Source organism: Urtica dioica, chromosome 7, assembly GCF_054948205.1.
Source record: "Urtica dioica subsp. dioica isolate 48M chromosome 7, U.dioica_male_clone48M_v1_H2, whole genome shotgun sequence".
In the NCBI taxonomy this organism is placed as follows: Eukaryota; Viridiplantae; Streptophyta; class Magnoliopsida; order Rosales; family Urticaceae; genus Urtica; species Urtica dioica.
In genome coordinates, this window is record NC_142762.1 from 32,723,094 (window position 1) to 32,750,702 (window position 27,609).

General features: G+C 37.2%; 3 protein-coding genes across 4 annotated transcripts; all 3 read left to right on the top strand.

The window, feature by feature from the left end:
- Positions 1–4,261: 4,261 nt before the first annotated feature.
- On the top strand, positions 4,262–7,226 carry LOC149390888 (glycine-rich RNA-binding protein 4, mitochondrial-like). 2 transcript variants are annotated; one of them, XM_089620237.1, is made up of 5 exons: positions 4,262–4,404; positions 5,638–5,787; positions 5,873–5,941; positions 6,428–6,534; positions 6,789–7,226. In XM_089620237.1, the coding sequence occupies exons 2-5, from the start codon at positions 5,664–5,666 to the stop codon at positions 6,936–6,938; spliced, it is 450 nt and encodes a 149-aa protein (XP_089476363.1). In that variant the 5' UTR covers positions 4,262–4,404; positions 5,638–5,663; the 3' UTR covers positions 6,939–7,226. The 2 variants fall into 2 exon arrangements, with proteins under 2 accessions (XP_089476363.1, XP_089476362.1); XM_089620236.1 differs by having other exon boundaries at positions 4,287–4,404; positions 5,646–5,787.
- A 3,986-nt stretch (positions 7,227–11,212) lies between these two features.
- On the top strand, positions 11,213–18,369 carry LOC149390889 (ABC1 family protein). Its single transcript, XM_089619394.1, has 19 exons — positions 11,213–11,311; positions 11,926–12,036; positions 12,132–12,359; positions 12,922–13,008; positions 13,119–13,208; positions 13,328–13,454; positions 13,679–13,779; positions 14,073–14,241; positions 14,399–14,520; positions 14,769–14,897; positions 15,013–15,111; positions 15,209–15,266; positions 15,343–15,418; positions 15,497–15,626; positions 15,756–15,913; positions 16,662–16,734; positions 16,838–17,032; positions 17,204–17,297; positions 17,384–18,369. The coding sequence occupies exons 2-19, from the start codon at positions 11,962–11,964 to the stop codon at positions 18,172–18,174; spliced, it is 2,802 nt and encodes a 933-aa protein (XP_089475520.1). The 5' UTR covers positions 11,213–11,311; positions 11,926–11,961; the 3' UTR covers positions 18,175–18,369.
- A 3,712-nt stretch (positions 18,370–22,081) lies between these two features.
- On the top strand, positions 22,082–22,939 carry LOC149390890 (putative calcium-binding protein CML43). The gene has a single exon (XM_089620806.1). It carries the CDS (start codon positions 22,182–22,184, stop codon positions 22,812–22,814), a length of 633 nt encoding a protein of 210 aa, XP_089476932.1. The 5' UTR covers positions 22,082–22,181; the 3' UTR covers positions 22,815–22,939.
- Positions 22,940–27,609: the final 4,670 nt, after the last annotated feature.

The window sequence follows — 27,609 nt, forward strand, 5'->3', positions numbered from 1 at the left end:
AGAGTGGGTGGATATGCTCCAAGAATTCCTTTGGTCATACAGAACCACCGAGCACTCCGCAACTGGCGAAACGCCTTTCTCCCTCGCATACGGTTTCGACGCGGTCATCCCGACCGACGTCACGATACCAAAAGTGAGAAGAGAAAACTACTCAACGGAGGTAAACAACGACATTTTAAAAATTAGTCTAGACTTGCTAGAAGAAAAAAGAGAAAAAGTCAGATTAAGAAATCTCGCTAACCATCAAAAAGTTACTCGGTATTTCAACAGGAAAGTCCGACCAAGATCTTTCAAAGTCGGCGACAAAGTCCTCAGAAGAGTTTTTCTCCACACCATAGTCCACCAGGAGGGAGCCTTCAACGCAAACTGGGAATGACCCTACATCATCCGAGAAGACTTCGGAAACGGGGCATACCGACTACAACAGTTGAGCGGTGATATGGAGAAAAACCCCTGGAATGCCGAGCACCTTCGCCGATTCTACGTTTAGGTATTTCAATTTTTAAACTTTCAAAAAGCGGCTTGGTCGCACGTACTTGTGATTTTCAGAAATTATTTATCTTTCGTTTCTTTACTCGGTGTTAAATCACATGGTTTTTATAATTCACGGCAAAATAAACTAGGCGGCAGGATAATTAGCAAACAGTTGTTTAGAAAACTTAAAATTTGAAATATACTTAGTTATACTTTATTTTGCCAAAGTTCAGAAATATTTTTTACTCTATTTCCGCCAAAGTCAGAAACACAGATAAATTAACACAAATTACAGATCCGACCACGGATCAATTGTTCAAAACCCGAGCGGGTTAACAAAAATTACATAATAAAAGATCCGACCACGGATCAATTGTTCAAAACCCGAGTGGGTTAACATAAATTAGAATGCAAAAGAAAATTAAATTCTACTCCTGGTCGCCTCCTCCATCCACGTCATCACTAGCTCTTGACTTCGAATCCTCATCAAGATTCGTAGTATCCAGAGTAGGATTCTTCGGGCCGAGGATCCGAACGGCTTCGTTTATTCCGGTGGTATAAAGGTCATCGCGCATGTTGCGATAGTCCTCGGAAGCTTTGTACTCTTCCACCGCTGCTAAACGAGCAGCCTCAAGATCTGCTTGGAATATCCGCGTAAGCTCCGATCGGATCTTCGTCGTTTCATCCCTGGCCACATCCCTCTCCTTGAGAAACGATCGTTCCGTTGTCTCAAAGATGTGAGCTCGGAACCTAGTAGTCCGACAAGGCCGACCACACCAACGAAGCTCTGTGGTGATCAAAAAGGTCAGCTACAAAATTTGTCAAGGAAAGGAAAAAGATACCGACTAGATGAGTAAAAACGTACCGAAACCACGGAGTCGGTGACCTGGTTAAGCCTCTCTAAAGGCTCAGACCCGAGAACCGCTTGGACCTTCTCGGCAGGAAGATGTTCGTGAAGGAAGGTAACGATTGGAGTCAGGTGTTCGGATGCAGAAGAAGTTTCGATCAGGTTTTTCCCTGATGAAGAGCTCGGATATTCCAAAACCTTTGAAGCAGACGGGGTCGCCCGCTAACTAGCAGCCGAAGTCTTGGAAGCCTTAGTACGTTTCGGGTTAGGAGGAACCTCTTCGGGAGCGGCTCTCTTCTTCGCCATCTGTGCAATCTCTGTTAAGAAACAAAAAGTAAGAACGAGAAAAGATTGGAACATACGCGATTTGATAAGAGACGAATAGAATGCTCACTCGAATAGGGATAATAATAATATTGATCAAGTAAGTCTGGGTCCGACAACACAAACGTCGACCGATCAGCCTCCGAAATATCAAAGATCTCTGAGTGGAGTGGTCGCTCGTCCTCGGGATACTGTGGAAGGGAACCTGGAACCAAACATAAAACATATGAGGAAACCAGAACAAAAATCTGGTCCAATTTATCAAATAAGAATTTTGAACCAGAGTCACACCCAGTTCCGAAAATGAAGCTCTTATGGAGCACCTATCGTAGGAGGCGTTCCCTTCGACCCAAAAGAAGTAATCCTTCCGGCAGGAGGCTGATCAGCCCTCTCATTTTCTAAAGGTGCCGAGATGATAATTCCTTCTGCGATCTCAAATTCCTCCCTCAGGTCTTATATATATCTCTCGGTAACCCGAGAAGTTCAAACCTTGGCCGAAAACTGGCCCTCTTTCCATTCAAAAACCAAGGCCTCATCCTCTTCCTCTGGGAGATCGACCCCAAATGTCCTCCCGCTTGGACCCGGAGTGCCTTGAGAATAGCTCTCTTCTCGGTCTTGCGAAAGGGAAAGGCTCGTCGTATCACGGGATTCCGACTCGCTCCCCCTCGAAGAAGCGGACGAAGACGATATCTCCAAGACCATGGTATCCCTACACGACATGGAAGACGAGTCAAAAATCCTTGCCTCGATATCAACCCTCTCGGACCCAGAGCTAGGATACACGCATGATTCTTCATAAGCAATTACGGGACGGTCCCATCCGATCTCAGGGACATGGTACCAAACTCGGCTCTTGAGGAAAGGGAATGTGGTCCCATCCAACAAGATAACATTATCGGGGTCGGGCTCCAATCGCCGAACGACACGGGGGTCGAAACTCAAGTCAGGACGCGCAAGTCCTCCCATAGCCCTAAGGAAGTTGAGAAACTATGATCCCTAAAGTCCGGAGGGTCCGAATACGAGAAGTAAAAAATTGAAATACAGATCACCGAGTAACGACCTTAAAACAAAAAGAAATAAATCGGATTAACGATAAAGAAACCTTACCCACAAGTCTGAAGGTCGGAAGATCCGAACAAAGACGAGAGAACTGGGAGCACAATTCGAGTAGGCAGACCAAACCGAGAACGCACCAAGAGCGAAGTTTGAGACGAAAGGTAAAATGAAGTCAAAATTTCGGAAAAGGCCTTATATAAAGACCACACAAACGGCTGGGATCAAGCTTGTCCAAGAAGCCAAACATATCTGACCGTCGAAGCGAAAAGACGCGATGATTCAACAGTACCAAAGACAAACGACGTCGTACGATATCCTGCGAAAAAGAAAAGAATATAGAATTCTACTCGGGTCATCTAGAGACGAACAAACAAAGATGAACACGGCCATCAATTAAACCGAAATAGTTCCTTACCATTTTTGCTAAAAATACTAAGAAACTGGAGGGCTGCTGTTACGGGATAAAGTAGTCAGATACCGAGTAGGTTAGTCGGACTCCCGAGCAGAATGAAGAATCCAGCATCAAGCTCAGGTAGAATAGACCTAAGGGCTGTCCATTGAAAAGGAACGAACCGTTCATAAGACAAGAACGAAACCTACCGATCAGAACTTCGGAGAGAAGAGAAGATCGTGGGTCAAAGACTAGTCAAACCAAAAGAAAACATGTTTCAAATACTTAAACGCACACCTTGACGGTTCAGAAATCGTGCAAAGATTAATAACCGTCCACCTCAGCGAGAGGGAAGCAGCAGTTACCTAAAAACCGTCTAGAACGTGGGACTGATCACCCCACGTTCCCCAGAATAACCGTCGGAGCCCACGACCACGAAGCTACACCAGACAAGTATAAATAGGAGCTCGCAGAGGTTCTCAAAGGACGGAACTCTTGGAGAACTTTTACTTACTTTCTTTCATTTAGAACATCTAGAGAACATTGCTCTCTTGTATTAGATTCGTCTGTATAAAGAGAAAGTCTTGCCTAAATCATCTCTGTACTCGGAGTCCTCGTATTCGGAGTCTGTGTATTTTCGTAAGATATTGTTGTACTAATTTTACAGGTCAACACCTAGTATGGTAATTTTTTTTTATTTTAGACCTAGTTACGACAATTTCCATTTCGAGATTACTTCTAAAAATGAGGAGCTCCACTTTAAATAACCTTTGTCCAACAAACACGCAGAAAAAAAGAAAAAAGAAAAAAGAAAAAAGAAAAAGAGAGTATATAACCAACCGAGAAGAATGAGTTTATAGTCATTATGTACAAGCCTCCCTCTAATTTTTAGACTCATTTTGTATATTTATGTTTATTATGATCGGTTTAAATTTTTATTTTATGTTTTTAGAGTATGGTTTGGTGGTGTGGTCTTAATTATTTCAGGTCATTTGGTCCGATCCGATTTGAAGAACGATTTTATACCGGCCCGAATATCCACCCCCTATTTATACCTCTAGGTATTAAGAAGATATTAAACCTAGGGGTGATTTTATAATTTTCATTAAGCTACCCCTTTTGATTATATCGTGGATGAGCACAAGGTCCATTCAAAGATTTGTAAAATAGACCTACCCGCAGAAGAACATTACCAGATAATTTCAGTAGCAATATAAAACAAATGCATAAACCCTAAACCCTATATTCCGAGCAAAAAAAAAAAAAAGTCCTACCGTTATTCATTTCTGGTCGATTTCTCTTCGTTCTACAGGTAATGCTCTTCTAAAGCCCTAGTAATTTTTGTGAAGTTCAAAGAGCCTAATTTAAGTTAACGAATTTAAATAGTTTCGGAAGATACATTTAAATGGATGTTTGATCGATAATCGTACGGGTGTCATTTGGGTGTTTGCAATCGTTTAAAAAATATATATATATTTGTTAATGACTAGAGTTTTTCATTTGGTCCCAGTGAGCGTATTTTACTTAGATATCTGTTTTTGCTTGGGAGAAATAGCTTTGGAAATGCGATTTCCAGATTTTTATACTTAATTCTGAGTAAACAAAATTAAAAAGTTCTGTTTTACTCAAGAGTTGTTTCCTTTACTTGAAAGAAGTGGAAATGAATCGATGAATGAAGAAACTGGAGTTTTCTTTTTTGTGATATGGTTTTCCTTTTGCTATAACTAGACAAGTCTTATTCTGCAGACACTATATCCTTAGTTATCTAAGGTGAACTCTTTAATTATACAAATAATTAGCAAACTAGCCAACTAAAACTAGAGGAATTTCTAATTAGCCAACGTCTTGTAAATTTTAGGTAAATAGCCAACGTTTTAATAGGATTTTTCAGTTAATTGGTCATGGCTATATACCAAAAACTTATTACAGGTTGGCTAAATGGCAATCCAAAACTGTAAATAAGGCTATATATCTAACGGACGATCGAACTTTTGAGTACATTACTTGGTAGGAGAAGAAAAAAACTTGTTGCTTTATTGCCTCAGGTTATTTTTTTTATTTTTTTTTTCTTTTAAATTTTAGGAATAACCAATACATGATTCTTAAGTTCTAATGATTATCTGAGGGTTACTTCTGGCAATATATGGGGCTCGGAAGCCTAGTCCCTTTCATATTTACACGATTTTTTTATGTATTCACTCAGTAAGAATCATATGGTAAATCACGATGAATATCCTGGGTTTAAATAAAACATAAAACTGGATTTGTCCCGGAATGGCTGGTTTTGGCATCTGATGGGTCTCAGAACGTGGATTGTCTTATTTATTGTCTAGTTGAAACTTGTGAAGCTTGACTAGATATACCAAGAATTTTTGTCGAATGTTATTGTATTTGATTTGGTGTTAGTAAGTGTGTTTAGGGGCTTGTGAAGTTTCAGTGGAAAATAATGATTTTGATATGATTGAAAATGAGGTTCTTGCATTCCTTGGTTATTTAGTCACGAGAGCCCTTATCTGATTATGTGTTTGATGATATTTAATTGAAGTCTTTCAGGTATAACCTACTACAAAGATGGCATTTTGCAGCAAACTTGGTGGAGCCTTGAGGCACAGCATTTCTCGGAGTGTACAGTCACCTGTGACATCTATGCTTAATTACGCTCGTTTCATGTCATCGAATAAGCTTTTCGTTGGAGGTAATAAAATCTGGATGTCCAGCTATTTATTTGTCCAAATCCCAATCCCTTTATTTACTGTCTCTCAATTCTGTGTGCCTTATAGGCCTCTCATATGACACTGATGATGGGTCTCTTAAAGATGCGTTTTCCAGCTTCGGTGATGTGACTGAAGGTGAGTTTCTTTATCGAAAGTACATAGATGAGTCATCTTTGAACTACATTTTAAATGCATGCTGAGAGTACATCGAGTCATCTTTGCAATTGACTAGTGTAATAGTTTGTTATTTTGATCAAGTCCAGTGATCTTAGTATCTGGATTTGTTCATAGTTACCTTTGAATTGTTGGTTGTTATGGCCTTCATGGATATGGTAGGGTTGCTAGACCGTTGTCCAACTTCATTTTGGTTCTTAGACTACTTTGACTGTTTATTATAGATTCTAGGTTATGGATATATACTGCAAAAACGGGTTCAGTTGAATTGCATAATAATCCAATTTCACCACATGTTGTGGACCTTGATAAATATTGAGTTCTCTTTTACGTGTCTTCATTTTCTGTTTTTATGTTAGTTATGATTCTCTGTTCTCAAACTTGGTTCTCTTTTTTTTTTTTTTTTTTTTTTTTTTTTTGTCTTCATAAATTATTTCCATTTTGCAGTGAGGGTCATAGTCGACAGAGAGACAGGGAGATCGAGGGGTATCGGTTTCGTTAGCTACTCGGATGAGGAAACTGCTGCCACCGCAATGTCGGCCATGGATGGAAAGGTATGAATGTGAACATTTCGAGTGAATTTGTGTCGCTAGGTAGTAAAAGTGCTGCTTTTTCTCTTTTCTTATTCGCGGATCAGACCCCTCTTATCTCGAGGATCAATTTTTTTTTTTTTTTTTGGCCTGTCAGATTTCGGTTCATTTTCTTTTGACCATTCTCAATTGAAACTTGTTCTTCTCTGCTGTTTAGTTTTTATTGCGAAATTACATACGAGTACGGTAGCGAATGATTAGGCAAATGTAAATCTCAGGAATTGCAAGGACGAAATATCCGGGTGAGTTATGCCAACGAGCGTCCTACTCGCAGCGGCGGTGGATACGGTGGAGGTGGTGGCGGTTTTGGTGGCGGTTATGGTGGCGGTGGCCGTGGCCGTGGCGGTGACTATGGTGGTCACTATTAAGCCTAAATAATAATATTTATGGGTAATTTGATATAATTTAGGTGTGACCCACATTTCATTCTGTTCTGTGCACAGCGAGTCAAAAAGGTAATTAATGTCTGTGTGTACTCGTTGATGTGTGGTAAATTTGCGATATTATTGGTTATTAATGAATTTTTCACCTCAGTCGAAGGTTTTTGTTGCAATAATAAACTTTAAAAACAAATTATGGTGTTTGTAAAATATGTTTACAGATGCAGAATAGAAGGCATGGTGACGTTCACTTGGTTGCCAAAGGTTTTTCTTCCATCATATAACTTTTTAGTATTATGTTTTTCGAAAATCAAAGGAATTCCATGTGATTTGATTGAAAGGTATAGAAAAAATCTTAATCAAAAGAGTTGATCTAGCGGTAAGGGTGATTTTTGGGACATGGTACGTCCCCGGTTTGATTTTTCCTAAATGCAACAATTAAGGTCATTGGAGTAGTCTCCCGATCGATAATGGCTGAACCTTGTGGATATCAGTTTGGTCTAATCCGGACACCACGGTTATATAAAAAAGTATAGAAAAAATCTCATTACTTAAAATGGATTTGGTTTCAAGACATATCGATCACAATATTGGCTCTTTGACACAAAAAAAAAAAAAAAAAAAAAAAAAACCTCTACAATTGGTGAGCATACTTGATTGATCACGACCAAGACACCTTGAAAAAGGAAAAAAAAAAAAGAAAAAAAAAAGAAGCACAAAATCGAAATAAAAAACTTGGAAGAGGATCGCCATAAGCTTGACCAGCACACGCCATGGTGGTGTCGCACCACCATCACACTTAGCTTAAGCAAGATTAGACGTCAATCTCCGGCACATTCATTTGAGCACGCCAACCATATATGAAACCGCACTCGAAGAGCTTCTTAATTTCCCATGCCCCGTACACCACTAAATATTTGATGAAATCTATTAAAATGTCCAATACCTTTTTTAGAGCTCTCATCTCTTCCTTGTCGGATGGGAAAATCTCGCTGTTGAGACCCTTCACATGATGCTGCTCATCCGTTCTCTCCGTTTTTTTTTACCCCAAGCGTCTCATTTTCAAAATAATGGCAGGCCTTTAAAATTATTTCCATTTCCAATGTATATAATTCAAAATCTACTATGCATCAGGACAAACTCAACAGGACTTAGTATTATGTGTTTTTTTTTCCTCTTTCATTTCCATTAATTTGCAAATATAATGTCTTGTAATTCCTATAGGGTATTTCTAAAATAATAAGTTATATTATTACAATTCCTCCTGACATGTCTTACACAGGTTTGAACGGACCGTAAAAAAAATAAGTGACTAAATAAAAATTAAGGATTAAAATGTTCAGGTCGGCGTATGTGTGCCGTAGTGCCTTACCTAACTCCGCTCTTGCTTGTCCTAATGCAACTGTGACCAAAGACAGAATTACCTAGGAGATGACGATCCATTTTACTCTCATTTTCTCGAGAAAAAAAGATTAAGATTAAAACTAAAAGGATAATTAGGCTAGTAATTCAATAACCTATTCTCTTTTAAAAAAATAGTCATATTGTTATTTTATTAAGAAAATATTCTATCAGACTGATAAAATAATAAAAAGACTTTGTTAATAATAGACTATTTTTTTAATAAAATAAAAATTTAGCTAACATGACATTAACTGACTCAAATAATAGACTACATGACCGCACTTATAACGATTTTCAAGATATCATTATTCATTCCGCATGTTAATGCGGCTAGATACATACTCCAACTTTAGAGACTTATTTCTCTTATGATAATGAAAGAAAGAGCTCAATAATGGATCAGCATTATCTTTCAAAGATATCACATCAATTGAAGTCATTGCTACGAACCAATCTATCATTAAAATGACCAGAACATCATAACCGGGTTGTTTTCTAGATTGTTCATGGTACTTTATTATCTTTACAAGTAAATAATAACCAATATAATTTTTATAATTATGCTGAAAGTAAACGCCAATCTTTTAATATTCTAGACTCATAGGTTATCATAGTTCATGATGGTTCTTGCTGTCAAGATCCGTTGAAAGCAGCTCTCAATTGGTTCGTTCCTTTCAGAAGGGACTTCTTTCTAAGGGCAATCACCAAACCAGCATATCAGACATATAACTTTGGACTCTTAAGACGACTATAGAAAACACTGGAGAACGTCTAACGCTGGGTCGGGGTTTGGTGAACTGCTCAAGTGGTTCTCCTTTCGGGAGTCGAACATCTTAATGTCAGAATTTGCACCTATTTATATCTATTTAGTGATAAGTCTGCTAGTTTCTTTGATCCCACTCGGTCTTCCTTTTCCATTTGCTTCCAATAGTTCAACCTATCCTGAAATCTCAGAGTTAATGCAAGATGAATAATGTTCTATAATGATGCCATTGAATGACCGTAGTCTATCGGAATAATAGTTCAATCCCACGAGAACTCCTAAGCAATTTCAAACAACATTAACTTTCACTGGCTATGTTCTTGAATTAAAGACCGGAGAGTTCATTATAGACCCATCGTTGCCTTGTATGTTCATTCTTTTTTTAGCGGTTTCCCCAGAGATCTTTATCATTAATGCGACCTTCATTTTGCTCATTCAGTAGAATATGTTCCATAATAAGGGTATAATAATTATTCAGGCAACATAATTATCATATAAATGCATGAAAGTGCACTTGTATTTCATTTCATTATATCATTCGATAAAAAAAATTTAGAGAATTTGATAGTTGCAACAAATATTTTGAATACTTAATATTCATAGTTGGAAATAGTTCCCATATAGAATACATATGTTATAAGAAGTGCTAAATTTAGTGTAATTTAACATTTAAATAAAAAAGTTGGTAGTTGGATAACAATTGAAAACTGTGTATAGTTTGCCCAACTCATAATTGGTGAATTCGTAGGTGAGTTACCCCATTAACCTCAACTTGAAAATTGAATTGACGATTCAAAAGGTGGGATAACGATACATAAATTATCGGAAGGAAGTCTACTATTTGCTTTTTTTTGCCTCACGAAAATACTATTTTTTGTAACTAACGGTATAGGAAAGAACTCTTCCAATAGTGTTTTGGAAGTGGAAGAAGGTTATCGAAATGCATTCCTCCCGTTAACTTCCATTAATCATTTATATTTGTATTTTTTAATTAAAAAAATTCTGAACTGTTGATAATTATACATCTAATGACTGGTATTATTTGTCTCTTATTAATTATTATTTTTAATTAAAAATTGGAAAATATCCTTTTCATCAAGCCAAAAAAATTGCATAACGGAAGTGCCACTTCCGTTAAATAATGGAAGACACATTAACAGAGTGATATTTCCACTTCCTTCCAATGCCTGGATGATACGATTGTATATCCTTTTTTCTTTCAAAGGAATTGCTTTGATTTGTTTTTATTTTTTATTTTTTTTTTAATAAAAGTAGTATTATTACGCCATAATATTAAGTTTACTAGTATTCAATATAATGTTAAAATAAGAAGAAAGGTACAAATACTCTCTTATCTTGTCAATCAAAAAAAAAAAAAACCCCTCTTATCTTGAATATAAAAAAAAGTTATATTTTGGAAAAATAAGGCCTAAATTTGTCTCCAAGAATCCAAAGCTTCTTCGCAACATTCCAACGCTATATGCCCCCGAGTTATCAACAAATTCAACACCATAAATCTGACCAATTGGCACTGGCAAGTAGAATAGAATCGTGATGAATTGAAGGTTAGGTGAACCTCGTTTTTTCTTTCTTCAAATTTGTTTTAAATATATATATATATATATATATATATATATATATATATATATATATATATATATATATATATATGAAAAAAAAAAGAAATAGTTAGCCTCGAATTTTTAGCGGCTGATATTTCCCTCCAAAGCATGTGTGTACTAAACTTGAGTCAAGGCGGCGATATTGTTTCCTTCGTCTCATTAATTATTTTTTTCCTTCGTCTTTCTAGTCGCATTTCTTCCATTCAAATTTGCCACGCTTTTGCTAATCTCACACGTCGCTCGCTCCACGTTTCCTCTCGTTTTCATATGATGTATGCAATGCACACACGCATACGTATTTATTCGTCTCGTTTTCGTTAAGTCACTTGTATATGCATTTTATTATTATTATTTATAAAACGCTTTTCGTTCTATGTGTATTTATTTTATTAATTAATTTAATTCCTTCAGTAACTAAGCTGCTGTTCTATTTTTTTAATTTTTTTTTATATATTTTTATTTTCTTCTGGAAGAAAAAGGAACGAAACAACATTCGGATCGCTTTCCAGAAGTGCCATTGGCTCTCTCTCTCTCTCTCTTCGGTTCTTTTTCTTCTCCAACGACGACTTCAGGTTTGGAATTGCGTTCATTCTTTGGTTGACTCTGCTTCGATATCTTCGATTTTTTGACGGTGAATTTCGCGTCGAATTCACGAGCTTTTGTATTCAATCCACGTCTTTTGCGATATTTGAAACCCATTTGTTTTTATTTTGTTTTGTAATCGATAATTTGTCGTTTACGTGAATTGTTCTTAATCTTAGTGTGTTCAGATAAATTCCACTTGAGGTTTATATATCAATGATTAAAACCATTTGTTAATCGTATGTAAGTTAATATTTACTGTTTTTTATTAAAGATTATAGCCATTAGTTGAAGAATTCATATATTCAGCACGTTTTCCAAATTTGTGTGCCTTTGCCTTGCCAAGAACAAGCCTGATGAATCCATGTTCATAGGATGGTATAGAATAGTAGTCTCTGTCCTGTAAAATGAATGTACCTGTAATTTAATGAATTTGGCAATTGAAAATCATAGTTTGGTGAATCAAAACTGCATTTAGAAATCTCAGGAACTTTTGCTGTACGTATGAATTACTACCCACATTGCGTTATTAGCTCTGCTCTGTAGAATTTCATCACGATGGTTGAACCGGGCAACTCACTTGTGTGTTTTTTTTTTTTTGCAGTACTTGTCGTAATCGTGTAGCGACTGGCCAGCTGCGATGGGGTGGAGAAATATCTACCTGAGGCGTGTGAGAGTTTTCACTGTCGCTTTAATCGTATACTTTGATTACAAAGTAAGATTCTCGACTTAGCCAATGAACATATTAGCCATTGTTGTGGTTGTGTATTGTGTGCGCGCACTTATTTGCTGTTTGTTTACACAACAAAGGCTCTACAACAAAGAGAAAAATTGATCCGGAAATCTAAGAGACGCGCTCTATGGGAAAAGGCTCACGAGCGGAATGCTAAACGTGTACTGAATCTGATAGTGGAATTGGAAGGTTTGTGGGTAAAGCTCGGGCAGTATTTGTCTACACGTGCCGATGTGCTTCCACCAGCTTACATACGGCTCCTCAAGCAGTTGCAGGACTCGCTTCCTCCGCGTCCTTTTGAAGAGGTCATCTTTTCTCGTACCCAAACCTCTGCAAATCAATATTTTACACATATATGTTGTGAACTATTCTATCTAGTCATATTATATGCTGTTTATAGACCCTATGATTGCATACTAAGGATTTTCTGGCTTCATTGCTTTCCTAGGGACATTTTTCTTTTGTGTACTTAAAAATTGATGAACCAGTACTGATTAGTTTGTATACCGTTTCTGAAGCATGAATGTATTTTTGGCTGTCATTCATGTTGTTTGAAAATGATTCCTTCACCGATCATATCTTTAAATAATAATGCGATGGTTCTGAAGCATATTGTTTCATGAAGAAACAAAAATTATATTAAGAATGAAAACAAAGCCAAGGATAATCTGAAGCATGACACAATCTAGATATAACAGGCCAATCTTGAATGAGTTCATCCATAGAAAAGGGCTATAATTGGTAGAGAGAGGACGGCCAAAGAGCAATTAGCTGTTGATCCTGTGTATCAGGGCAATTCTGTGTATATTGAATGCCATTGGTCTTGCAAGTACTTGATGAGTTTAGTAAAAATATTTATTTTGACAGGTCTGTAAGACGATAGAGAAAGAGTTGGGGAAATCAATAAATGACGTGTTCTCAGATATTTCAAAGGATGCTTTGGCCACAGCATCAGTAAGATTCTTGTACTGTAGTAGTCACAAATACGAATATCCCTTGGCAGTTTAGAGCACCTCTTGTTGAGTTTTTTTGGTTTTTTACTGACTGCCACATTGCATGCACAGATTGCTCAGGTACATCGTGCGACTCTGCTTGATGGCCAGAAGGTGGTGGTTAAAGTTCAACATGAAGGCATTAAGACAATCATATTAGAGGTTGACACACACGAACTTCGTTGTGGTTCTTAGGAGGAGTAACTCGAATTTAGGTTGTGTCCCAATGCTAGTTGAATGATTCTTGTGATCTCATATGGTTTGCGCTCGGGCTTGCACAGGACTTGAAGAATGCAAAGTCAATAGTTGACTGGATGGCATGGGCTGAGCCTCAGTATGACTTCAATCCTATGATAGAGGAATGGTGCAAAGAAGCTCCCAAGGAACTCGACTTCAATCACGAAGCTGGTATGTCAGTTTCTTTTGTTTTAGCTATGAACATATAGGTTGTCCTTTATGAACAGATTAAAGTAGCTTTACTGCACATGCATGCCGATAGAGAACATGTATCCGAGCTGATGAATTTATTTTCTAATAACAAACGTTTAATTTGCACTGAATATGATTGATTTCTTACCAGTTGATTCCAACATAACTGCATTACGATAATTCATGTTTGTTTATTTTTGAAGAGAATACTAGAACAGTGGCCAAAAATCTTGGCTGTAGAACAAGATCAGATGATATTGTGAATGAAAACCAGGTTGATGTTTTGATCCCAGAGATTATTCAGGTACTTCCATTGCCTCATGATCTTATGTCGTAGGAGAAATGAGGCTTAGAAAAGTACAGAATTTCGGCTATCTCAAAGCTTTGTACAAGAGAAGCCTAAGATGTTTTCACCTATTTGTTATTAGATTTAGAAACAAACTTTTATAGAAATGCTTCTTAACAGTAAAAGTACACAAGATACTTTTTAAAGCACATTCCACACTAGATCGTTTGTCCTGTAGTTAAAGATTTTTGTCATTTTTAATCCAACAAACAATTTATGTTTTTGTCCATTTGTGTTATTGTCAATGACAGTCAACGGAGAAAGTTCTCATTTTAGAATACATGGATGGCGTTCGTTTGAATGACCCTGAAGGTTTAGAAGCTCTTAATGTAGACAAACAAAAGATTGTTGAAGAAATAACCCGTGCATATGCCCATCAAATCTACATCGACGGTTTTTTCAATGGTGACCCCCATCCTGGTAATGCTCTATCTCTCTATCCGCTTATGCATTCTTTCAAATTACGTGAAATCATTCGTGTGGACCGATTGTTTACGCATAATTTAGATCAAGATACTTGATAATTTTCAATTTTTCATCATATGTACCGATTCCATGGGCTCTATGTATGATACAGGAAATTTTCTTGTGAGCAAGGAACTTCCACATCGTGCAATCTTGCTTGATTTTGGCCTAACTAAAAAACTATCTAGCTCTTTCAAATGTGCGCTGGCAAAGATGTTTCTGGCATCTGCAGAGGTATGTGAAAATCTTGATTGTTTATGGACGAAACACTATGTTCTTATCTGGGGTTATTTATCAATGAGTGAATCAATTCATTGTTGGTCCTCTTTCAGAGTCCTTCTATAGGTGTATTGTCTCATGAAATAGTAGTTCTATGAACGTAGTGATTGCATCTTCGTCCTTGGTGATTTCTATTATCTCTCTGTCAACGGTGTTGCTTTCTTTTTGGAATCACAGAGATCCTTGTAATTATATGGTCACAGGGGGATCACGTAGCTCTTTTATCCGCTTTTGCTGAAATGGGACTCAAGTTGCGGTTAGACATGCCGGATCAAGTGATGGACGTTATTAATGTATTATTTCGTGCTACAACCTCTGCACAGGAGTCTCTTGTACGTAAATGCTAGGCTATACCTTTTTTTTTTCTCTTCCCCTTTACTTGGAACACCCTCTTATATTTTACTTTTCTCTCTCCTTAATCTTTGGTTTGTCTATGGGCTTTGAAAGGAAACTGCCAAAAATTTGGCCGAGCAAAGAAACAAAAACATGAAGGTCATTCAAGATAAGATGAGTCTCAGTGATAAAGAGGCTAAACGCTTCAATCCTGTAAGTTCACATCCAGCTCTTGTACTTCACAGGCTTTCCTCTGGTTGGTTTGATCATCTTCTAGCGGTTTTCAAATGATGACTTGTTTATCTTTCAGATTGATGCTTTTCCTGGCGATATTGTTATTTTCTCGCGGGTTCTTAATCTTCTCAGAGGTAGCGTGATTGAAGCATCTTTAAAATAACGATTCTACGTAAGTCTCTAACAGTTCACTTCCGTTACGGATCACAGGGCTTTCTTCCTCAATGAATGTGCGCATAGTCTATCTTGACATCATGAAGCCATTTGCTGCATCAGTCTTGCAAGAGTGAGTTTGACTTGACCGTGCTTTTGAACGTTATTATGCTTTTTTGGTTTATTTCTAATTGAACTGTTGACCTCTCAGAAGCATTGACAGAAGACCAAGGTTCAATGACCAGTGGATCTATGACACGCCTGTGCATTCTGATTTGGAGACCAAGCTAAGAAAACTCCTAGTGGAGTTGGGAGATGAGGATAAAATTCTTGGAGTTCAGGTATGTGATCAGGGAATGCATTGGATAAAATTAGTGTTTGGAAAACAGAGAAAAAAGTAATATGTAATCATGTTGAACTCCTTCATTTTTTTTTTCAACCTAATACCATTCTTACTCGTTTTTATCAAGGTCTGCGTGTATAAGGACGGAAAGGTTATCGTGGACACGGCTGCTGGAATGCTTGGAAAATACGATCCACGTCCAGTTCAATGTGACAGTCTATTTCCAGTTTTTTCTGTTTCAAAGGGCATCACTGCAGGGATGCTGCACTGGGTGGCTGACAAAGGGTATGCATATTTTCACGTTTTAACAAATTCTTATGGTCTTTTGTGGATTTGATATTTGCTAGATGTTTTTTTATTTTATTTTGTTTATTTGTTGTTTGCTAGATGTTCATGCAACTTATATTGTATACGGTTCTAGCATGAGCACTGGAACACATCAATATCTGCTCACTATGTTCCAAGTATAAATTTTCTTATCCTCATGCACGTGAACACATTAATTTTATATGTGAAAATAACTGTCTTGGCCTCTGAGTGTTTCTTATGTTGCGATTCTGATGGAACAAAGTTAAGATATTAGGCTGTAACATTACTCAATGGTGTGATACCTGGCTGTAGAATTTCTTTGATGAAATTCAATTTAAGATGCTGTCAACTTGCTAACTGAACTTTAATGTTGCCTTTCAAATGAGATTTAATTCCTGGGAATTTATTTTGGCATTTTGTTTATGACCTAGATTCATGCCAAGATGTGTATACAACATGTGTTCATATTTGTTGGGGGATTGTCTTTGTCAATTAATTGGAAATCAGAAGCCTGTTTTGGTCAAGCAGTATTGTTTCCTTACCTGCTTGACCTTGTTTAAATAGTTTAATATGGCCACGGTGATGAGGATGTGCTTTGGCGATTCATGCTTTGTTCCAGTTGTTGAGCAGTTAATCTGAACTGGGAGTCCTTTGAACATCTTGATTTGTTTTCCGAATTGATATGTAATATATGAGCTACATTTTTTATTTTATTTTCCTACAGTAAATTGAAGTTGGAGGAAAATGTTGCAAACATCTGGCCAGAATTCAAGTCAAATGGGAAAGATCTTGTGAAGGTCTAAATCTTTTGCCAATACACTTGTTCGTTCCTTACTGAAGTCCATATATTTTATTACAGTTCAGTTCAGTAATTTGTTAGCTTTCTTCTTTTGACAACAGGTTCATCATGTGCTTAACCACACATCTGGTCTGCACAGTGCGATGGGAGATACTTTCAGAGACAACCCTCTGATATTGGGTGACTGGAATGAATGCCTAAAGTGCATCGCCGAGTCAGTTCCCGAGTCTGAACCCGGCGAGAAACAGTTGTACCACTACATCTCTTTTGGTTGGTTATGTGGCGGCATTATCGAGGTAAAAATTCAAATGTTTTATGTTAGGTGTTTGGGTTACTCAGTAACATAGTGTTTCTAAATCATATGGATAAAAACATGAAAATTGTTATACATGAGTTTCTATTGTCACTCTCGTCTGTAAACTGGATTAAACCAATTCTAAAAAAAAAAAAAAAATGAATTTCTGCAGAAAGCTTACGGGAAGAAATTTCAAGAGATTTTGGAAGAAGCCTTCATTCACCCACTCCAGATTGAAGGAGAGCTATACATCGGAATTCCTCCAGGCAATACTCATAACTTAAAATCTTCATTGGTTTTTTTTTTCCTTTCTTATTTACCGAATCTAATATCACATTCACACCCTGCACAGGCGTCGAGTCCCGACTCGCTGCCCTAACTTTAGACACAGACGATCTAATGAAACTCTCTGCGACGAGTGCTCGTCCCGATATGCCCGAGAATCTCCAGCCCGGGAACATAGCCCAGATGGCTACCACGATGCCCGTCATCTTCAACATGCTCAACACTCGAAGAGCCATCATACCCGCCGCCAACGGTCACTGCTCGGCCCGAGCACTTGCGCGGCTCTACGCTGCTCTCTGCGCCGCCGGAGCGGTCCCGCCACCTCACTCCTCTTCCTCAAAACCGCCCCTCGGAAGCCACCCACACTTCCCAAAGTTTCCGTCCCCGAAAAAGAAGCGATCATCCAAAAGCAAGGACTCGAGTCCGGACTCGGAGCTCCCCGATCACGGCCGGGATTCCAGCCCCGACAGCAGCGACAGAAACGGTGATAGCCGAAATGGCGACAAGATATTTGGGAACCCAAGGATTCACGACGCGTTTATGGGCACGGGTGAGTATGAGGGTTTGGTGAAGCCTGACGGGCAATTCGGATTAGGGTTCAAGAGGTACTACGCAAAGGACAGGTCGATCATGGGATTTGGGCACTCGGGGATGGGAGGGTCTACTGGGTTCTGCAATCCGGAGCATCGCTTTGCTATTGCAGTGACTTTGAATAAAATGTCGTTCGGCACCGTGACTGCCCGGATCGTTCAGTTCGTTTGCTCGGAGTTGAATATTCCGGTGCCGGACGATTATTTAAAGCTTATGGGGGCTGGTTCTGATGGGCAGTTAAATATAGGCACACCTGTGATTAATTGAATTTAGTAACATAGATTTCTATCGATCTTAATTATTTATTAATCCAAACACATCACATTACTAAACAATGTAGACAATCATCAATTTTTATACATATTGTGAGTGTGCAAAGCCTATACCTTTTTTTTTGTAACCCAAAAATACATGGATACGTTGATCCGAGAAATACTAAAAATATACATTATTTCTCACTTATTTGTGCTGTTTCTTTTGTTTGGTGATGAGCATGTATACTTGATAATAGGCTATGGGTTGATTAATTCTTTTTGTCTAACACTCATGGATGATTCAAACGGTACACGTATCACATACAGAGGGTTCACAATTATTATGTCGCTAGAATATATCAATGCTGCGTATATTTAATATATAAAGAATTAAGAGCAACAGTTGAGAGAACTCGTTTTAGAATTAAAAAAATTTTAGTTGTCTCTCTCTACCTCCAACATCGATTAGTTAATAGTCAAATTCTAGCTCAACTTAAATGGAGAATGTTATTTACTGATGCAGTAATTTGAGAAAATTCAAAATAGTGAAGTTACAAGGGAAAAGAAGTAAATTAAACTAGAGCCCGGTTGAAAGTTTTGGAGCTCACAATTACATGTAGAGAGGTAGATGATAAAATAATGAGTGAATTATTTTACGTGGGAAAAGTAAGTAGACAATTGATTCAGATATTGATGTCTTCCTATAGCTTAATGTTATAATGTTCGAAAATTTTCTTCTGCACCTTTGATTTCAATGAATTTGATGAAAGAAGATATAAATAGCTGTGTTTCCACATGATTTAGAAGAGCAAATATGAATGCTTAAGACATGTTTTAGCCCATCTGTGATTGAGATTGATAATTAAAACGCGGTTTCTGTCCTTCTCACGTGCTTTCTAAAAATAGTTGGGGAAAAGTATATAAAGCAATCACAAATCTGATCTGCTTGGAGATCGGAATTTAATAATAATATGGGCATTATTTTCTTTTTTTTGAAAACTGATTTTCATATCCATTTTCTTTTATTATATGTTTTTTATGGCATATAATCTCTACATGGTTCAAGGAAGGTGGAATTACAATTTTAAAAAGAATTAGTGCTAAAGGCACTTCAAATTAAATAATAATTTGCAAATTATCAATCTCTTCTGTCACAACACATACATCAATGTATCATAACGAAAAATGATAAAACTAAGTTTAGTGCCATAGCTATGGGAATCCATCAACTCCATTGATAAATTTGACTACTTAAAAGTCGAGTCCTGCGGTCCTTTGATTAGCCTAAAGTGGGAGTCAAAATTTGATCCTAACATTTTACTCTTTTTTTTTTTTTTTTGCTTGGAATTTGACCATACACGTATCTACACTAGCAAGAGCGAAAATGATAGTTGCTACTCGTATTGATAAAATTGTGTGGAATATCTCCAATTTATTCTTTAACTTTATTAGTTTTAAAGCTTCTAAATATAAAATAGGTACACAACAATTTATCATGCATTTACACTGTAACCAAGTGCTAATTTATGGTCTAATTAAAAGCTTTATGTCTCCTATTTGTTTATTAGGGCTCCTCTTCATCGAATCAAACCCTAATTCCGTCTCGTATCACCACCATAGTAAGCCTGTTGTATACTTGTATATCCTACCATCCAAAGTTGATAGGACATAAATTTAAATGATGCATTGTAAGAGTATACATAGATATCTTTCACTCTTTGAACCAAAAAAAAAAAAAAAAAAAAACCGGTTTTTTTTTTTTTTTTTTTTTTTTTTTTTTTTTTTTTCGCGAGCATTATTCTCTATCTCAAAACACCACAAAAAAAAAAAAAAATCATTTCCTACTCCATAATCAAAGTTTTAAACAAATATACTCTTACGTTTTATTATTTTCAAGAACCTAATTTTGAGCTAATACGTTTGTTTTTAGGGAGGGTCGAAGAACTAGCCCCAATAGCCGACCTCTTTTAAAATAATAGTCAAATTATTAATTTAATTAGGTTAATATCCCAAACCCAAATCTAACATTAGAATATTCCAATTTTACTTTTTCTAACCCACACCGCTGTTCGAGATCGGCGTGAAGAGATTGATCAACCTCGATTCCGACACTCTCGTCGTCGGCGAAAACAAAGACGAATCCGAGTATGACGAAGACATCAAAAAACGCTCGAGATTCTCCATTGACTCGTCGGAGCCATAGTTAAGGCTCAAATGGAAGACCTCTGATGGCCTCTTCCATCCCAATCCCGAAGACATAGTGGTGTATTGGTTTTAGATTGACGATCGTCTCGTTCTGACCAAGAGGCCTTCGATTTGGACGCCGTAGCATTTGATCGGTGCTTCGCGTGCCGGTTGAAATAGTTTCCGCAAGAGGATCAGCGCAATTAATTGGATTAACCTTCGCAGTTAATCCGATTAGCTATCATAGTTAATACGCGAAGACCTCGTGTCGAAGTTCAAGCGGCCGGATCGGCGCAACCGCTGGGACTCGCTGATGTTCAAAATCGTTTATGGAGGAGGATCGTCACAGTTAATCAGATTAACTATCACAGTTAACACACAGAACTGGACTTGCATAAGCGAGCGAGTCAGAGAAGTCGACTATGATAGACTCCCTGGCGGGACGGATCGAGCGGCTGATTAACTGTTTCCGTTGCCACTGTGGATAAACAAATAAATAAGAAACCTAGAACATAGTCACATCCTCACAGACCACATCCCCCGCTGCGCCGCCACGTCAGAAAATCCTTAGAGCCTTCAGTGCCTCCCTCGAGTATGCCTTCTTCTTCGTCTTCGTCATCGTCTCTTCAACGATCTCTCTCTCGGCGCTCACTTCGAAACGACGACGGTGGTTGAGCCAATCAGAGCGGTCTCGTCGACGACCTGGATCACCAAATTCGATCTCAAAGGATCGATGTTCTCCATTCCATCGAAGTAGAAGCGAAAGAAAACGGTGGTTGAGCCGATCAGAGCGGTCTCATCGAGGACCTTGATCGCCAACTTCGATCGCCGAGGATCGCTGTTCTCCTTTTCGTCGGAGGAGAAGTGACGGCGAGGATGAGGAAGAAGATGAATACCTCCAATTATGGGGATTCTCCTTGCCATTGAAACTTTCGATTTTGTTTGGGTGAGTCGATCCGGAGAAAAAAAGGAATTTTTGAATTTTGATTAATATTGACTATTTACCTAAATAAATTCATAGTGTGACTAATATTTTAATCCCCCGCCCTAGATAATAACAAGTCTCTTGTTTTTATCCCGTTGATATATTTTGAATTCATGTGTACTACCAAAAATAACTATCCTATTTATCTATTTTGAATTCATGTATACCACCAAAAATAACATTAGATCTGTATTTTCTATGCAAGTTGCCAAAACGTGATTGGATCGATCGATGTTTTAATTTTTTCCCATATATTAATGATATATCAATTAGATGTGTTTTCATTTAAATGGTTTGTGAATTAATGATATTTATAGGATCTTTACACGAATATTTAAAGTGGACTACAGTGTTTGAGCTCATTATCATTTATGGCCATAAATATGACGAGACGAGACATGATAGTACAAAAGATAAATAATTAAAAATAAAAATAATGATCGTCTTGGTAAACAATAACCTTATTAATTTCTTACATATATGCTAGTACTGTCCATTCTTTATCACGCCAACATCATAAATATAATATGGATCCATATAATATATACGCTCACTGTCCAGATGTACATACACTGCACTACCCAAGTAATCATTTTTCAAATGAATTATTGCCAGCTTTAGAATCTTATTGACATAAATTAATATCAAGTCAAAATTATTATAGCCTGTGGCAAACCAAGCAATATTAGCAAAAATAAAGGGTAATATCTCTGGACCATCAATATAAAAGAAAATTGCAAGCTATGCTACCATGTAACACATTCACATATATCTTTTCTCTCTACCTCTTCTCACTGGAAAATATTATTTTCCATCCAAACTCTCATATAGCCAAAAAAGAAAAAAAGAAAATGGGGATAGCTGAAGCATGTTCAAGATTAGTAGGAGGGTTTGCTCAAGTCATCAATGGAGTTTCAACAAACACCAAAACCTCAGACATGCCTCAATGCCAGAAGAGTGTCACCAATAATATTATCGGCGAATTAGATCAAAGCAATAACTCCATGCAAGCAAGAGCTCTCATCACCGTGTTTGGCATGCAAAACGACGGGAAGATCCACAAGGACAAGGCGAGGAAAGTGGTCGAGAAGCTCGGGTTGATACACGTGGAAGAGGAGGGGTACAACGGTAATTACCCTGATCATATGGCCTCGTCGTTCGACTTACCGGGAGTCCAACATGATGAAGTTGTGGCGGTGGAGGAGGCGCTTGGCGGGTCGGAGTATTTGGGGTGCGATGGAGATGGGCCCGAGCGGGCCGGGCTGTTGAGGCGGGCTTTCGAGATATTTGATGAGAATGGGAATGGATTCATTGAGGCAGTGGAGTTGAAGAGGGTTTTCGAGTGTTTAGGGTTGGATTGTAATTGGGGCATGGATGAGATTGAGAGGATGTTAATGGCTGTGGATTTGAATTTTGATGGGAAGGTTGATTTTGGTGAGTTTGAGTTGATGATGATGGGGATGAGCAGTAACAAAAAAATATGATCTTTTATTTCATTTGTTCTTAATTCTTATTGCCGCAAAGTTCTCTTATAATTGTACATCAGCTACCATGGAGTTTTGTATTTTTTATTTTTTGCAGTTGAAATGGAAATTTGAGATGTTCTAAATGTTTGATTAATCAGGAAAACAGGCATGATAACTCCCAATAGTTTGTTTCTTGTTTGATAAATGTATGCTAATTTTTTTTTTCACCCATCAATTTTAAAGAATAAATCTTAAATTTCAACATTCGATTCTTCACCCTGGGGAGTACTAAATCATATATCGTATTCTCGTATGGGATTAGCGTTATCTGCCATCAAAGTAGTTTCACGGACAGGAGGTTATTTTATTGAGTTTTCTTCTAACTATGCGGGTTGAGGAGTTCTTGAATATTATTGCATAATAGATATATGATTTTCATTTGATTAAATGTAGTTTGTCATTAGCTAATAACTGCAGTGAATTAGTTTTGAGATATTGTGATTTTAAGATCTTATGATCACCAGCTAAATGATCATTTGTTCCAAGTGTTAGGAATAAACATGATTCACTAATGCGGAAATAATAATCCTAAACGATTTAGATTATAAGAGAACACTAACAACAGATCTAATTTCTATTTTGATTAAACATGATCAATGAACTACTATTACAAAAAAAAAAAACTAATAAGGATTATAATTTACTCACATGAAATCTTGCTATTTGAATTTTCACGCCAGTCGTCAAATTTCAATGTCTTTGAGATCCTCGTGTTCTTCGTTGATGGATCGACACCAAATCTTCCGAGCCGTTCTCCGAATGAACAAGAACCAAGGTGTTGATCAACTCTTTACTCACTTAATTTTTCTAACAAGGTGTCAAAATAATTATTTCTTTCTTTTCTTTGGGAAATGGTATGAATGAATTTATCACTCTCGAGATGAGAGGAAAAATGTCCAAACAGGGAAAAAGAGTGGCCGAAATTCCAAGTGTGGAATGAGCCTATGTTAATCGAAAATTCTCATGTATCAATCCATTATTTATAGCTTTCAAGCTTACCCAAATAGAATATGCACTTGCCTGATTTGATTTGATCTTATTCTATCTAATATGATATATTTATTCTATGTATAAAATAAATCAAATATCTCCAAGATACTTTAATAAATAAAATATTCAGATCATATTTAATATTTATTTACTTATCATATTAAATTATATTATTAAGGTAATTGAATAATATAGAATATCTCCACGATATTCTAATTAAATAACATAATTAATATCTTATTTGTTTCTCATGATAAAATATATTATTTTATAAATAAAATCGTAGAGCATATCTCCAAGATACTCTCATAAATAATTTTATTTAATATATATTATTTATTAAATATTTATCATAATTGGATCATATTCAATATATATTATTTATTTCATATGTGAGAAAAGTCTCAATCCTATTCATATTTGATCAACCAAAGTCAAGATTCATGTACACCATGGTACAAGCCTACCACAAGCATCATTTGGCCTTGTGGACTGATTTAAATTGCTCTTTACAAGCCCCTTTAAATCCTAGTGATATTTCGAAATTACTTAACAATTATTAATTTATTCGTAAAGTACCTCACGAATATGAAAGATGTTACAACTAATAAATATCTCATATTTACTACAAGAAGATCCTTGTCCACCTTGTCGGAGCCAACTAATGGATGATGAACCTAATAACTCAAAGCTAGATGAACACGAGCGAGATCGTAGACAATGTTATGTCTCTTCTTTCATTTTACTAATTTTTTGTGATATTCCAGTACAATATCAAGACCGAACCTCTCGAAGTTATCAAAATTTTATTTACTTGATCTCATAGATAGAGTGTCCATTGATATAACTAGTACGTATAGTCTATCCTCTAGGTTCAGCTGGTGACACGAAAAGGGTCATATATGCCATAGAGCCACTTATGAGTTCCATTGACTCTCAACGAAAAATTCATTTGCCTCTCGTAGTGCAAATGTGCACGCAATCTAACATGTTCGAAATCGACTATCAGGTGAGTAAACATTAACTCTATTTATTTAAAGATGAATTCCACTTTTAATGTTTTTCTTCCATCACTGGTTATACCCTGGTCTCCCAGAAAATAACTATACAAGCATCTTTATAGCTGTGAACGAATGAATCAAAGAGTTGAGAATATAACCCTAATTTTTAATAGCAACTCAAGATTTAGTTCGATCTACACTATGACCATCATTTGTGATTGCGATACTTCCTACCATAAGGATCGCTTAAACGATGTACTTAATCGCAATCTATCCAGGTCATGTACAGACCAACTGTACAAAATGCTCTCATTCAGTGAAAATCTATCCACTGGTGAACCGCGTATGTGATCTCAAATCTAGCTACTCATACATAGATTGATCACTGACCAGTTTAAACGCTCCACCCAATACTTATATTAATCACATCATATATAGAGATATAATCCTAGTTAATGCATAGGGCTAAGAGTTTGATGAATATTCATATATCATACAAAAAATATTACATATAATCAAGTAATAAAGATAAATATATATTTTATTAAATTCAACCGATAAATGTTTATTATACATGCTCTTCTATTAGGCAATAAATATATAACCAAGATGCGTCATGGGCAAAGCCACGACCTTCCACCAAGGCGAACCATCAAGACACGCAATGGTCCGAGGAGGAACACGCTTGGGACTATGGTCGGGTCACGCCACCCTTGCCAGGGCCATGGTCGGGCTAAGCATATAGCCCAGGGTAGTGCTGCCAATTAGGCCGGGCCGCCCGTGGGTAAACCGGCCCGACCTTTTTTTAAAAAGTTTTGGGTCGGCCCGACCCTTTTCGGAAAAGTGTCGAGCCAAACCGGGCTTCATGAAGGGCCTAAGCTAGTATCATTTGCACATGCCCTCAAGTCCGGCCCAGTCCATGCCCTAAATAAGCCCAACCCGGGAGCGAACCGGATCTTAATTAGGCCCGGTTCGGGCCAAACCATTTTTAAATAAAAATAATATTATATATTTGTTGTTTTTATGTATAAAAAATTACTTTTGACACATAAATTTAATTATATACAAATGATATTAATATTTTTTACTAACATATTTGTTATTTTGATTGAAATTTTATTTTTTTTAATTTTAAAAAATATTTTTATATTATTTTTTTCAATATTATAATTTGAGTTGTTTGAAGCTCAACATAGGCCCTTTTCAAGCTCGGACTTCGTTTGGGCTTGAAGAAGAAGGGTTTATTTTATTCTTATATTCAACGCGCTCTTGCTAATGTGAAATTAACGTATTACTAGTTATTATGACTTGCAAGTATACTCACCCCGAAGATCTTAATAATGAAATTTGTACACTTTTTGGGGTAGACCATGTGGATTAACCCCCGCGACATTAAGTTGTCCAACATTTTGCTCGATAAGGACTTCGAGGCTCACCTTACGGACTTTGGGACCGCAAAGAGCCCGTGCGTCACGGGATCCTACACCTTGATGTGCACCATGGGCACGATATGCTACAACGACCCCGAGTACGTCCACACCTACAGGCTCACCGAGAAGTCCATGATCACTTCTGGATATAGATAAAGTCTCACTGTGACCATCATAGCGATCCTGGTTAGTGTGTCTTAACGGTCCTTAAACGACACATCAATAACCAAAGTCAGTCCTAGCCGTACACTTACCACAAGTGCAGAATGCTCCCACTAAGTGATCAACCTTCACTTGTGTTCCACATATATAATTTTAGATTCAGCTACCCAGGCATGAATCAATCATCGATCATTGTTTTAGTTCACGGCCCAAACTCAGATGCCCATCATATGATTCAGTTTAGTACGGAGACTATGGGTTGGTGAATGTTTGATAATTCTTTTATTAGAAATAACGCTTTCAATTCAAATAGATAATAAATGTCATAACTTTATTTTATTAATAATTTCAGCGAGAATCACAAATAAATCTTCTCATGTACAAGAATTCCTATCAGATTTTATCGAAGATGTCGAACAATACGATTATTGTTATCCATTGGGTCGGGCAGCTCGTGGACTAACCGGCCCGACCCTTTTTTAGATGTTTTAGGCCCGACATTTTTAAGAAAATAGGTCAGGCCGAATAGGCTTCTTGAAGGGCCTAGGTTTGGCATAGAGTGTAGACCCTCAAGTCCGGCCTGGCTTGGACCCTCAAAAAACCAAGTCCAAGCCCGGTTTGGACCTTAATTAGGCCAGGTTCAGACCCAACCCTTTTTATATAAAAAAATCTTTTGACACATAAATTTAATTTTATATTAGTGATAAAGTTTTTTTTACCTACATATTTTTTATTAATATTTTTATATTATTTTTTCATTATTATAATTTAGGTTTTTTGATACACCACATACGCTCTTTTATAGTCCGAGCTCGGCCCGTGGCCCTTAGGGTCGAGGGCTTGGTCCTTGTTTGAGCCTAGGTCCAACCCTCAAATAAAAGCGTTTGGGTCAAGCGCGGACTCCGTTTGGTCTTGAAGAAGAATATTCTATTTTATTTTTATATTCAACGCGCTCTTGCTAATAATGTGAAATTATGTTGTGAAGTTTCAATGAAAACCCCGGGGTTTGTGGCTACAGGCTAAGCTCACTGTGCCCCGCTTTTTATCCAACCCGCCTCGCCTCTAGTTCAACCAAGCGGGGTAAATAACGGCAGTTTTAATCCGTTTTCAGCTTCTCATTTAGTGTACTGTTCTCTCTACAGTGCGGTGATAATCTCGATAGCAGCTATT